Source organism: Plodia interpunctella, chromosome 30, assembly GCF_027563975.2.
Source record: "Plodia interpunctella isolate USDA-ARS_2022_Savannah chromosome 30, ilPloInte3.2, whole genome shotgun sequence".
Classification (NCBI taxonomy): domain Eukaryota; kingdom Metazoa; phylum Arthropoda; class Insecta; order Lepidoptera; family Pyralidae; genus Plodia; species Plodia interpunctella.
The window spans coordinates 2713347-2728429 of record NC_071323.1 but is presented as its reverse complement, the minus strand read 5'-3'; the positions used below and the strand labels follow the sequence as shown (position 1 = coordinate 2728429).

General features: G+C 34.9%; 1 protein-coding gene across 2 annotated transcripts in view; it reads left to right on the top strand.

Moving 5' to 3' along the window:
- sli (slit) overlaps positions 1 to 15083 on the top strand; it is a 119467-nt gene that overhangs the window by 47954 nt on the left and 56430 nt on the right. Inside the window, exons 3-5 of one of the 2 annotated variants that reach the window (XM_053767521.1) lie at positions 13970 to 14041; positions 14141 to 14212; positions 14922 to 14993. In XM_053767521.1, the coding sequence (XP_053623496.1) occupies positions 13970 to 14041; positions 14141 to 14212; positions 14922 to 14993 (216 nt within the window). The remainder of the gene's footprint in view (positions 1 to 13969; positions 14042 to 14140; positions 14213 to 14921; positions 14994 to 15083) is intronic. The other variant, XM_053767522.1, reaches the window with a different exon arrangement.

Below are 15083 nucleotides of genomic sequence, written 5' to 3'. Positions count from 1 at the left end.
ATTACATCTCAATGTTATGTATAAGATCTAATTGTACAGTATGCATGTCATGCAAATAAAATAATTTACATTGCTTGCTTAAACTTTGATATAATTTAGTTTTTCGTGCCCTCACACGGTTTATATGTCTGAGCTAAATGTACCTTCAAAGTGTAAATAAACGCGAGATTGATTTAATAAATTTTCTACTTTTAAACTTTCGCGTTCCATAATTATATTTGTGACAAAGTTCGTAACTTTTGGGACATAAAAAAGGTATGTGCGCGTTTAATACCTGTTGTTTAGTATATAAGTTTTGGTCTAAAAACGACAAGAATATAATCATAAAATTTTATTTTTTATCCCACCTATTTAACAAAAGATGGCCGCCGTAGTTTCCGGCCGCCTAGCTTCCGTTCGCCAGTAGATGATTGACTATTTTTACGAGCAACGCCGCTGGGTTTTGTTTGTTTGTTTGTTTGTTTGTTTGTTTGTTTGTTTGTTTCTGTCAAGTGCTTCAATGTAAGTGGCCGGTGTTCGAAGTGTTATCCCAACTTATATTTATAAAATGTGAAAGTAAATTCGTTTCTTTACTTGTTCAACCCATCTTCTTGAAATTTTGCTATGTTTTTCGATTGAAGTGCGTACGGAGAAGGACATAGGGTGCCTTTGTTCCCGAAACATAACTGCTCCCGTTGGAAGTAGGTACACGAGGGCGAAGCCATGGGCGAAAGCTAATAACATATACCACTGTATTACGAAAAGTTGAGTGAGTATTAACATCACTGAGTTGTGGCCTATTTGAATTGCTGCAGCACACATTCATTGATCTGTGTCTTTGAAGATATTTAATGTGTATAGAGCAGAGGGTATATAAAAAATAAATATCCTTAAATACATATTTGTTAGACAAATTAAAAATCCCCTATTTTCAATATTCATTTAGCTTCAACTATTGAACGGCTGAACCGATTTTGATCAAACATATCTAAGAATCACCGCATAAAAATTAGCTATCAAATAAAAAAAGCCGCATCCAAATCTGTTCACCCGTTGATGGGCGGTACGTAGTACACAGACAGACGTATAATTAACTGTCAAACTTATTATAACACCTTTCTTTTTGCGTCGGGGGTTAAAAAATGGAAGAGAATCATTAAATTATTTTGTTATGACACCACGACGTGTACAGTTACCAAAGCGACAAACTACTAGCATTTCGGAACGACCACTGCTGAGATATCAGTCAAGTAGCTAATTATTTTCTCGCTGATGAAGCGCTTTGATATCACCTGAAATTCGCACCGATAATAACGTTTTATGATCTCAATTACAGTTTATCTATTCGTCCCACTCGTTTCTATTTCCCCCTCTATTAAAAATAATAAGGTTCTTAACAAAAAAATACGGTCAAGTGTGAGTCGGGTAAAGGGTTCCGTATGAATTTTCTTTTTGCGGAATCATTGAACATTGCTTTGTATTAAATATCATCAAATGATGAACAACAGAATATTTCCCGTTGACATAAAATTATGTCAACGGGAAATATTCTGTTGGACGAAAATGGTCATTTCATAGGTAAAGACACTTTATGGTCGGCTTTTTTTAACTGCTTTAATTTTTAACTAGATTTTGCCGTTTTTATTGTTACACACACACACACACACACACACAAACACTCACAAATTTTCGCATTGTTATTATTAGTAGGATGGTACGGTCCTTCTTGCTCATGTCCGACACTCACTTGTTCGATTTTATTTGCTTTTTTCTGTTACGGAACCCTAAAAATCGAAGGAAATTAATCAATAGCACGTTCCGGAAAACGAAATATGTAATCGGTGAAATGTATTTCGTAAAATCGCATTCTGTAAGTGATATAATTCAACAGCTCGCTGTGGACTGCACACGTTGGCGCGCCGCCAACACTGCAGCGCAGTTGCAGTTATGCCATAAAGTTCGTCGACCACAAGTATTGAAAAATAAAAAAAAAACTATTTTGTGTGTTATCAGTCCTTGCTAAAGTGAAAACTAAAGCGCGTTTATTAATAAGATACTTAAAATACTTATTTTACGTAAATATTTTATTAAATACTTTCGCTTTTGCCCGCGGCTTCGACCGCGTGAATTTCATAGCAAAATCTCAGTAATTTTTTTATCGCGTATTTATAGGGATAAAATGTATCTAATTTTCCTACAGGACCCTCCTCATTTTCCGGGATGAAATGTCTATAAGATGTTAAACCCGGGATTCTGAGGCATTTTTAATTCATAATTTATTTTTCAATTATCCTACGGGAACCTGACCATTTACCGGGATGAAATGTATCTAAAATGTTATCCCGGTATATAACGTACCTACATACCAAATTTCAAGCAAATCGGTCCTGTAGATTTCGAGTGATGCGCGTTCATGCACAGACAGATAGACAGACAGACAAAAATTTCCAAAACTATATTTTCGTCATCTATATCAGTAACTGAGCATATTCCATGAAGAATTTAAAAAATATATCAAATGTACAAATTTGGCCTTTCTTCAATTTTATTATATGTATTGAAGTATGCTTTCGTTGTATGCGTCATACTCATAAATTGTTTCTGTCAATATCTCGGGTTCTAAGCAACGTATCGCAATGAAAACTATACCAGATTTTAAGTTAAACCATCCGCTATGCAACTGTGATAACCATATTAAATGTCATCTAGTTGTTTTCGCGTGATGCGCTAACAAACATACACAAAGACAGAAAGACAAACAGACATATAAAAATAATTGTTTTGGTTTCTAAAATTTAACTGGATTTTTTTTTAGAAACGTGCCTTTTATAAAATCTCTTGAAGTACTAATGCCAAACTGACAACGCTGTGCGTCAACGCAGCGTAGCGCAACGGTACAGTGAAGCCATGCTAAATTGTGACGATAAAGGAGTGGTAAATTATGATTTCGCCCCGGACGGCAATGCACACTTCGCCACTAGATCAAATTCGATCAAATTTGAGCAGAAGATAGTTCAAATTGATAGAAATGCCAGGCGTTTGCTCTAGACGCTGATTAATTCCTGTCTAGTTCTGTACAGACGACGGCAAAAGTGGTTAGCTGAAAATGCTTAAAATATTTATTTATTTATTTCACCAAACTTAACCTACCATTACAGAAAACACTCTAATACGACAGGTTAACCTTTTACATTATTTATAGTATAACATGATATTTAAAGACGTTATTGTGAATTCATTCAGAGAACAGGAGAAAATATCAATTTTCTCGGCCACTAAATTAAGCACGCGCTGCGTTCGCTTCAGAGGCCTTGCGTAGGAGCTCGGTGCGGGCCAGCGGCGGCTGCTGGAGAGCAGCGGCAGCCGGCCGTAATATATATAAAAATGCCATACACAATATTAGGAGAGCTAGTAAGTTTGAAGCGGTGGTGGTGTAAGAGTTAAGACTACCGCCTGTGGATCGAAAGGTCTCGCTTCGTATCCTACTCGTGCCATATGAGTTTGTATAGCAATCTGACTCGTGTATAGTAGTTTTCTAGACCACCACCTTGCTTCCGGTGAAGGAAAACGTCGCGAGGAAACCTGCACACTGGTTGACAGTTTAGTTCACTAGTGTGTATGCGATTACTTGCCACTAGATGGCGGTAAGCAGCCGTAAAAGTAAATGTCTGTGACAGACATCTGACAGTAAAGGTATGTTTGATTAAATTCACATGAATTTAATCAAAATCGGTTCGGTAGTTTTCATGTTTAGATCTACATCTAATAATATAGATTTAACTAGATTTGCACGCGGCTTCGCCCGCGTGAAATTCCCACGGGTACATTTATTTTTCCGGGATGAAAGGTACCCTATGTTTTCTCCACGCTTCAAACTGTGCGTGTGCAATATTGCAAGATGATTGGTTGAGCAGATAAAGCGTGAAGTGAAACAAACAATTAAACAAACAAACTTTCGCAATAATAATATTTTTCGCAATTACAATTATATAATATATTCAAGCTCTATCTAATCAACCAATCTTCTTGAATTTTTTCATACACGTAGTTTGAAGAATATAATCCTTCATATTGTTTCATACAGAAAAAATAACTGTTCCTGTGGGAAAAAAAACTACAGCACGGATAGTGTGATAGGGAGGTTATATTGTGTTTTTACCCGAACGAAGCACTAGTAAATAAATAAAAAAAACCTCAAACAACTTTTCTGTGTGTCTGTATCACATTCCGCTCCGGGGCGGCTCGTCCAAGTTTAATTGACAATGGAATTCTCGCGACTTGGCGTAATTAAAAATTGGTATTCTTGTTCCTACTGGACTAAGTGATAAATGGCTAGTTATAATTCTTTAAACCCCGACGCAAAAAGAGGGGTGTTATAAGTTTGACCGCTAAGTGTGTCTGTCTGTCTGTGTACGTGGCACCGTAGCTCGTCAACGAGTGAACAGATTTGTACGCGGTTTTTTTATTTGCTGGCAAATTTTTATGCGGTGGTTCTTAGTTATGTTTGATGGAAATCGGTCGGGAGGCGTTCAAAAGTTGTTGCGAAGTGAATATTGAAAGTTGGGGGATTTTTAATTTATCTTTGTCTAACAAATAACTTGTTAAGTAGCTAAGTTTAAAATCCTATTAGAAGGGCAATGTTTAAATGTTTAGATAAACTCGCGTTTTCGAGATTGATTTAGCTAATAGTTTTTTTTTTAACTGATACCAAAATTGATTTAGCTAGTCCTATTTATTTATTTATATAAAAGGACAGCCAAGAAGGGCTTATATGGACCAATTATATTTCACAGCTTCATTCTTAGCAATTAGGTTTACATATTGTAGTGAGCTTCCACGCTACAGCCTTGCACGGACGTTGATAGTAGGGAATTTAAAAAATTCTTACTGGCAACACCGTCCCTACCTCAATTAGTAATAACCCTCCCATATTTGGCATTATCCCACCCAAAATTGTGAAAATTATATAGAATAATATAAAGATAAATAAATAAATAAAAAATAAAAATAAAAAAGTGCTTTAAACTAAATGATACAAAATGGCGCGCAGTGGCGTGTTGTGAGGTAGGGACGGTGTTGCCAGTAAGAATTTTTTAAATTCCCTACTATCAACGTCCGTGCAAGGCTGTAGCGTGGAAGCTCACTACAATATGTAAACCTAATTGCTAAGAATGAAGCTGTGAAATATAATTATGATCGAACTTCACGTACAGGTAAGTTCGTTTGATCACTAAATAAATGAGACAGCAAGATTGATGTCGTACAGGGAGGTCGAAACAATGGCTGAGGATAGAAAGAGATGGCATGAACTCCGCCGACTAGAACGACGTTCTTAAATAATAATTTATTTATTTATTTATCACAAGTTTTTCATATTTTTTGAAATATTTTTTTAAAAATCTCAAAGCTACAATAGTTTGTAGCTTTGAATGCAAACATTGCCATGATCAGCTGGTAGTCCAGCTGATCATGGCAATGTTTGCATTCAGTGTGCGTAAATTAAATGCAGCGTTTCCATTCCCAGTAAAACATTGTAACTACTGTATATAATAATAAAGTCATCCAGATTCGCGTCCAACGACGTTAGTGTTGGGTATAACTGGAGACATTAACGTTATTTTGTAGACTCGAGACTTTTAGTAATGGTGAAACGTGAGGTACTTTTGACTTGACTCTTCCAAGGTGAATCTTGGAAACTTCAACTCTTGAATTGCGTCTTCCAAGTAAATAAGAATCTGTCGATTTGTCATCACGGTTAATTTGTTATACAAATGTATGTACATGATGTACTTCAATAGTAATATCTACCATAAGGAAATGGGTCTACGGTTATTTATTTATTTATTCATAAAAACAAATACAGATAAAATATTTTTCCATCGTCCCTGTCTAACGACAGAGCTGTCAATGTCAACGTCAACAAAATGCCGCCTTTTTATTTGTCAAAGTGAAAAAACTGTCTATGATTTTTTTGGCATTACACGGAGACGACGAAACCAACAATATTATTTATATAATCCTCAAGATCACATCTTTTCATTAATGGCACATTCAATAGGACTACAGAAATAAGTATATTGACATCTAGAGGTATGATAATGCGATAAAACCATAAATAAAAGAAATCGGATAAAACATACTACAAACTTACTTTAACTACAATAATTCAACACTATTCAACAAAATAATTCAATATCCCAATCCCATTTTAATACAAAGAAAAAAACCTGTTCCCAAAAAGCATAAGTTGGCGAAGCCGCGGGTAAACAGCTACTAAAGAACTCGAATGTGTACAACACTAAAACGCTGATGCTTAAAGTGCACGCCGTAAATAGCGCTTGCGCAATGTTTGATGCATTTCGAGTGAAATATCACTGTATCTTATAACCAGAATGTATACGTGTCACTTTAAAATCTGACGTCTCTTCTTAGTAAGTGTGCGCGCTCATATCAATAGGGTGTGCCCTATTCTTATTTGTATAATTTTCTAACCTTGTCATCCATGACAAGGTTATAAAATTGAAAAAAAAAATGTATGCTGACATGGGATTATTATACGAAAATTTTAAGTCAGTTGGAAAGTCCATTTAAAATTTTTAAACTACTTTTATTAAGAAGTCATCACTATAAACGCAATATTTAATGTCGAACAAACATTAGTTTTTTTTCCGCTAAAATATTACTCAATCGTGACATCATGTTAGAGTATCATTTAGTGTGTTAAAATGTATCCAAAAATATGTGCTTTTATTAGAGTTCCGTACCTCAATAGGTAAAAAACGGAACTCTGATAAAAACACACATTTTTGGAGAAGTCCAAACGCTCCATACTAAATGATACGCTTGAAACAAGTCATTAAAATAAAAATTTGCCATCTATCATATTATGCCCTTTTTGGCTTCGTTAAATAAATGAAATATGCACACAGAAGAGATCATGGGTCATAGAAATGATATTCAAACCTGAGACTGAGAGTCAAACCGATTTATAAAGGTGGCCAGCGCGCGGGAACCATATACTTCTCACTAATGTCAAAAACGGTGACAGCGATGGTCACACCACTGTCAAATTGTGACCAATTTGAGCGGCAAAAGCATATTTTGATAAGAACTAAAGAAATAGTAAAATACGTAAATTAATAAAAGTGTTGAATTGTAGTGACATTTAATTGTAGTCTTTGATTATGTAAATACATTTTATTATGCATTTATTTTTTTAGCCAGTCAAGTAACCAATTCCTTACAGAAATTAAAGGTTCTTACCATGCCATAGATAATGAGTATAATTTATAATACACTTGTCATATAAAATATTCCATTATCGACATATAAATAGTACTTCATAAAGGAAATGTTCTTGGTTTCCGAATATTGGAGAGAGAAAAAATATCTGTGGACAATTTAAAAGTCGAATGCGATTCCCTTTTTTTCCATCTCGTTCATTATTTATGAAAACTAATTTATCACCAGTCCCATTGAGCAAAAACAATTTAACAAAAGTCCAATTAAAAATCACTCTTATTGCATCTCCAGTAGAGTTGATGTTGTATGTGGTGATTGTAATAAAATATATCGAATCATACGCGTTGCTTTTGACTGGGTTTTTAATCTTTGCCCCGTTTGCGCGCGCACGTACTAATATGGCTACTTGATTTATTTTTATTTTTTTAATACTGGCTGCCCATTGCCTCCGCACGTTCCATAATTTGTAACTTTTGCTTATCATTCTATTTCCAATGTTGCCAGCTTAATCTTTTGAGTATTGCCAGATGTTTATTTTTAAACCATCAAGTGTGAGTTGTATTTGATTATATTGTATTGATTCTTTTCAGTTCAGTAGATACTGCATTTAAATTATGGTTATTTAAAGAAGTTGAAAGAACACGAGAAGTTTAAAATTGTAATAATTGTGTAAAATGTATCTATCATTCAGGGCTGTGACTCCGCGAACCCGGGGTCAGCAGAAAAATCAAAACTAAATATTTTTAAGATTCGGTGATTTTCTAACCGCCCGCCTGTCTGACATCAGTCCTCCTCGAGAATTTTCTTGTCGTCGTATCAACTACCACGGCTATGTGTCCCTTAGTCGCCTCGTACGACATCCACGGGAGGATACGGAGTGGTATCTATTCTAGGGTGGAACCACGAACAATACGAACATATTCACGATTAAATTGATTTTAAAAGTTTCAAACGCCAATTTAGACCACCAACGCGGCGCGCTTTCAATTAAAAAGTTGTAGTTGAAACCAAAGCTCAGCCTAAAGCCTCATCCGCATGAGCGGTTTTTATCGCGCGCTAAAAAAACGATGCAATGTAACGAAACTTAGTTTTTTAGTAGCATTTATTGCCCGCTCCTAATGTCTCGATGTTTTTATTTGTCTCTAAAGAGTTGTATTTTTCCACGTCGCTTAAATTTCCATGACAATTCAATTTCCATAATTATGATAACCATGGCCAGGATTGGTTCCCAATGAGGGAACTCCGCAACGATTTACTGTTTTTTTCTTACGCATGAAATGCAACGAGATTTTTGTAAAAAAAAAAACCAAATCACTCTAAATTAAAAAACGATGGATATTTTTTCAAGTCAGAAATGGTATATACGTTTACCAAATTTCATTAAAATCACTCTAGTTAATGTGTGACTGAGTAAAAAACGTCTTTACATACTCACTTACTTTTTAAAAGCTTTTATTTAACTTGCAATTTATGTTTGTATGTATTTATGTTTGTATGTATTTATATATGTATGTTTGGGTGGAATTGGGGTTATGTTTGTGTTATTTTCTTCTTTTTGGAGCATTTAAATAAAAGTTTTTTTTTAGTTTTATCTCTTTAGGGTGGTTCGCAGAGCGTTTCGACCGCTGCGGTCGCGCTGTCATTACAATTTATAAAATTTTAACAAAGACAAGAATGAGTTTTACTACTTATATGAGTTTAAATTAATTACTCTGTACTGTAGTAATGTCAATTTTAAGAATGATTGATTTTGGAAATGATTCCTTCCTCAAGAAAATTTACGGATTGTAATGACCGGGCAGCCGCAGCGGTCGGAACGCTCTACGAACCACCCTTTAAATTTATTTATGTGTGATGATATACCTAATCTTTGCTTGTAATAATAATTATTGCATTATCTATTTAAAAATACCCGCATCAAAATCCGTTGCGGGTGAAGTTCACGAGCGTTTTAAACTCCGCCGCGGGCTCTCATTAGTGTACGCACAGTAATCAATTTAATTATCCTGTTATAGCAAGGTGGCTGAATTCAATGAAGAGCATAAAGAAAACCGATAACCTTTAAATGTTCTTTATTCCTTCAACAATGTTGTATAAACAATCTGTAAATATGTGATAGATACTATACTAATTTAATAGCCGACCGACGTCCAGGAAATCCCAATGGAATGTCCCTAAACGCACGGAAGTTGATTTTAAATATTAGAAGATATGTATGATTCGCGCCTAGTGCCGCCTAGGATATGTAGATTTAGAGGGTAGGTCCAAAAGTTCCGTAGACAGTTGTGTGCTAGCGTATCTTAAGACAGTTTAACATGTATTCGGTCGAGCCTATATCCTGCGGCGTAAACGTAACCATAGCGCGTTCTAATCTGATACTAGCGCCATCTAGTGACAACTGTGAGAAAAGACGTCTTGCTACACTGTTTTATTAGTATCCTTGATTATATGTAAAGTACTGGTACAATGTTATTCTATAAAGGTGAACGCCGCGTTCAAACGCTCGTGAAATTCACCCTTGCCTAGTTTTAAAGATTCATTCATAACAAACATTCATTTCATTCATTCATAACAAACGTTTAAAAAACGTTTGGTTCAGCTGTTTCTTGCTCATCACTAGTTGAAAGCGATACCGATCGAACACGATGCGATAAACTTTGTAACTAGAGATAGTGATGCTATTAGATTTTATCGATAATTTATGTATTTTTTTACAACCAAATGTCATGCTATTTTTAAATTTGAATTAAGTTTAAATTTTTGTAGATTTCTATTATGACGCAAAAATCCTTTATGAGAGACAAAGTATTTGTGTACCATAATTAATTGAAGTATGTTATGTAAAACCGGATATATCAATTTATATTTATATATAAGTATCAAGTATCCTATTATACATAAGTAGTTTTATTACATTTTATTTTTTACTAGCTTTTGCCCGCGGCTTCGCCCGCTTGAATTTCTTTACGAAAGCGGAAAAGACATGATTTTCATACAAACTGTCACTTCCCATTACAGTCAACTGGGGGTTAATTTTTGAAAAAAAAAAGGAAACTCATATTTGAAAGGTAGTCATTAACTACATGCATACAAAATTTCACTAATTTTAGCACGATATATATAAATCACATATCGACGTCAAAAATTTACAGACTAAAAAGTCTACCGTCGACCTCCAAAACGCAGATGAAGAATAATTATTCATTAAATATATCGATAAACAACTTGTCGCAATACACCACAACACTAGTGTAATGGCCCCGTCTAAGCCACTAATTGCAATCGGCTGCGTTCAAGCGGGAACTACCGACTTTATTGATTCCAATCGAATTAGATTAATTACAGTTTGTTAGCTGTTACTAATTTATGTGACTTTTAAAATCATTAAGCCATATGTAGTGTATTTCTTGACGACCTCGGTGGCGCAGTGGTAAAGTGCTTGCCTCTGAACCGAGAGATCCCAGGTCGATCCCTAGTCGGATCACGTAGGATATTATTATTCTGATTGGCCCGGGTCTTGGATGTTTGTCTATATATGTATTTGCTATAGAATATAGTATCGTTGAGTTAGCATCCCATAACACAAGTCTCGAACTTACTTTGGGGCTAGCTCAATCTGTGTGATTTGTCCTAATATATTTATTTATATCTTTATTAGCATAAACGTTGTGATACCAGGCGTGTTACGTTACGTCCCTAAATGATAATTTTGGCGCCTTTTTTGAAGAACTCAAGTTCTAGTAAAAATGGCGTTCCACTACCTCAAAGTAAAAAAGTGTCGTTTTCATAAAATACTTTTAAAAGCGTACTAATATTATAAATCTGAACGTTTGTGATGTGTGTATGTTTGTTACTCTTTCACTTCTTCTTTTGTTACGCTTTCATTCAAAATCTACTGGACGAATTTTTATGAAATTTGGTACACGGGTAGAATATAACCTGGAATAACACATAGGATTATTACATAGGAGATTACATTAGAATTTTTATCCCACAATTCCCACGGGAGCGAAGTCCTGAGGCGCAGCTGTGTACTATATTTTTTTCTTTTATTCAGACACAAAATATCTTTCTCAAATCTAAAAAATACGAGCATGTAATCTTAATTATGACATTAATATTGCCAAATAAACGATTTTTCTTTTCTTTCTTTCTTTTTTTTCGGAAAGACCACTGAAACGCCAAAAGAAACTCAAATAGTTTTGGGCCCCTGATGTATGTGTACAAAACCAACCACATTCTTGTTTGAAATTTTTTAATTGGTCCAAAAAAATGTCTTCACCCGCACTAATTCGTAATAATTCGAGTTTCGTAATAGTTGATTGGCTCCTAATGGAGCTAATGACAGTTAATCGCTGGCTATAAGATGTCAGTGTGGGAAACTCGATCATTTATGAATAGAGTGTTAGTCATAATTATATAAAAAAAAACATTGTACACATTTTACATAATAATCACGTTTATTTCTTATGAGTAGGCAGAGTCTAGGTATTTCTTCTTATCAAAAAACATTATAGCTTTTGCTCGCGGCTTCGGTGAAGGGAAACATCGTGAGGAAACCTGCACACTGGTTGACAGTTTAGTTCCCTAGTGTGTATGCGACTACCTGCCACTAGATGGCGGTAAGTAGTCGTAAAAGTCATGCCAAATGTCTTTAGGTGACTTGAATAAAATCTGACACCAGTGTTAGCAATAACAGACTCGATATGATTATTGATGACATCAGTTCAGCACTTTTTGACCTCTTTTGCCAGGGGATCTGTCAACAAACAAATCTGGAAACAAACAAAGGGAGAGAGTAGGTCATTATATATATATTACATTGAAAGTTAATTGTGTTATGTAACAACTAATAAACATGTCCTGAATTTGCTGTATGTGGCCCATTTCCGAGTTTTACGATTATACAAAGTGCTCTCACTTTACGACTGTATCGTGGGGTACAAAATTGCAGTTTTTGTTGGTAAATACTTGTTTTTTTTATTTAGTAATTTTAAATTACAAAATTTGCTTCACGACATTGCTTGTACACAAGAGAAAAAAAAAATGTGACGTGCAAAAAGGCGGTATTTTTTATATCATACAAGAAACGTCAAAATAGACTTTGACAGTTTATTAAAAAGAAATAAATCCTAAGTCTGCGCCGCAACAACAATATAAGCATTTGCGTAGACTTAATCAAATTATAGAAGTGGGATCATGGATTTAATAAGTTATTCGTGTACTTACTATTTCCATGGGCGAGATATATATTTTACTTATGTTAAGAAAACAGTGACATAGATTTTGATTTGTCAATGCCACAGATCCAAGTACATTACATAATGCTCGTGTATCTGTGGTCAATGCATTCGTTCTTAAAAACGAGACTTTATGTTGCGTACTATCGCGTTCTGTTTTAGCATTGTTAAATCTGACATTCGAGAGTAAATTGAGGGAACGTCTGCCGTGTTACGAGTACCATACCACTGGTATCCGTAGTCCGGCGTCATCATGATGCATCGATTTGGTACTTCAAGACATATGGTGAACGGAAACTTATTTTATATTTTACTTATGTTAAGAAAACAGTGTGATTTTGTTAATGTTTTTTAATGTTTATTGTTTATGTTCCACTATTTTAATGTTTATATTCCACTATTCGTCAGAGATCACACCATAACATCAAATACTGCCATTTTATATAGCTGCGGCACATTACTTTATGGTTAGGTATGTCATGGAATTAGTAAGTACTCTATAGTACTTACTAAATCCATGGGTTATGTGCACTGTGTTCTTTTATTAAACCATTTAAGCTAACAACATATATATAACGTTGCAAGTTGCAATTAGAACAGTCGACTCGACGAATCAGAAGACCATTGCTTGTAAAATAAAAGAATGAAGAAAATTGTGGCAAAAATCGTGCCGATCTTAGTATAATTGGGCCACTAAGTGCTTTAGTGGCCTTAATAGAAATATTACTTAGATGGGGTAGCGAAACCGCGAGAAAGGGCGAACATATAGTGCTTTTAAGATTAATTAAGGTTAATTACGTAGATGTTCTACCTGTTCTTGTAAATTCTTTTGAATGTGTTAATTGCTGGTGTCAGATTTTATTCGAGGCGCCTAAAGGCAACTGATATGACTTTTACGGCTACCTACCGCGTCTAGTGGCAAATAGTCGCATATGCATTAGTGAACTAAAACTGTCCACCTGTGTGCAGGTTTCCTCACGATGTTTTCCTTCACCGGAAGCAAGTGGTGGTCGATGAAAACTACTATACATGAGTCAGATTGGTACACAAACTCATGTGGCACGAGTAGGATTCGAACGGGACCTTTCAATCGTAGGTAGGCGTTTCGTCAGTTTTGGCGAATTCCTGTAAATGAGAATTTTCTATAGATTTTTTCTCCACGATTTTTCAACAGTTAGAAAGTACAATACTGTCGTCATTCTAATTTTACAACTAACGGTATGTGTCAAATTGTTGACCAATAGTAACAAGGTGTTAACTTACGTCTTGAGAAATTATGTTCATTTAAATGTTAATCTTAGATTGTGTGCTGAAGATATATTTTAGATTGACAATAATTAGCAAGCTGCTTGCTGTCAGTTTACTTACAAGTGTCGTGTTGTCAACGTATACTATGTCGAAAGGGGACGCATTAAAGCCCATTTTTTAATAATTGATTTTATCGGAGTTTGTGACATAAGCCGCTGTCATGTTGACAAAGATCTGACTTTGCCTTTCTTTTGTTTCAGAGATCTCCAAGGCAACAACATCACGATTGTATTCCAAAGTGATTTTCAAAACATGAAGGAACTGAAAATTTTGTAAGTATTTTAGAGATTCAAATTGAATATTAATTCATATAGATTTAACCATTGTGGTTTGTTACTGTTTTAAAATTTAATACATGTATATGTTTTCAGACAACTCTCGGAAAATATGATTCATACAATCGAGAGGGATGCATTCTTGGAGTTGAATGGCTTAGAAAGGCTGTAAGTATTGCTTTTATTAAGCCTGCAGTATTTACCGATGATTTAGTTATTTTTCTTCTTACCTATATTCTTGTGTTTATTCAATCATATTAATTTGAGGAAGATACACGTCAAATTAAAAAAAAAACGATTTTACTAATTTCATGTAAAAATCTAACTAATCTAATTGGCAGCAAGTACACGTCATTTTATAAATTATGGAAATAAAATAAGTTACTCCTTTAATATTTAATAAATCAGTACATTTATGTCTCGAAATGCAAGGTTTTGCTTCTTTAAACACCAGATTGCGCCAGTGGAACATCAAGTCTGGTCAACTGTCATTTTGAATTTGACAACTGACCGGATGTGTCAAATGACTTGACGTTTCAGTGCTGCAGCTGGTGTGTCCCTATCATAGATTTAACATGTACTTCCGTTGTACGGAGTACCTACTAATTCCATGGTCCCGATATCTTATAAACCCTCATAAAAGACAATCTCACATTTTTAATGTTGGCGAAGAAATACTTTATTTCAAAATGTATTAGCGACACACCGAACACAGATAAACCCTATACGGTTTCCGCAGTTCGATCATTGATGTATTTGTGTAAGTCTTTACTCGTGTATTGAACAAATATTTTAAAAAACCTAATTCTCGGTAGCCAGAGTATCACAAAAGGCTTTGTCGAGTGTGAAATCAATGGTACATGTTTTCAAATTACAGGAAACTGAACAATAATCGTTTCGGCCAGTTGCCAGACGGTCTTTTCATGAGACTGAGGCATCTACAGAGATTGTGAGTAGTTGGTACTGGTGTGGATCCCTGCGTTACCAACCCTAGGTGCTGGCTTTGGTGTTAATGGGTTTAAAAACTTCATATACCTCA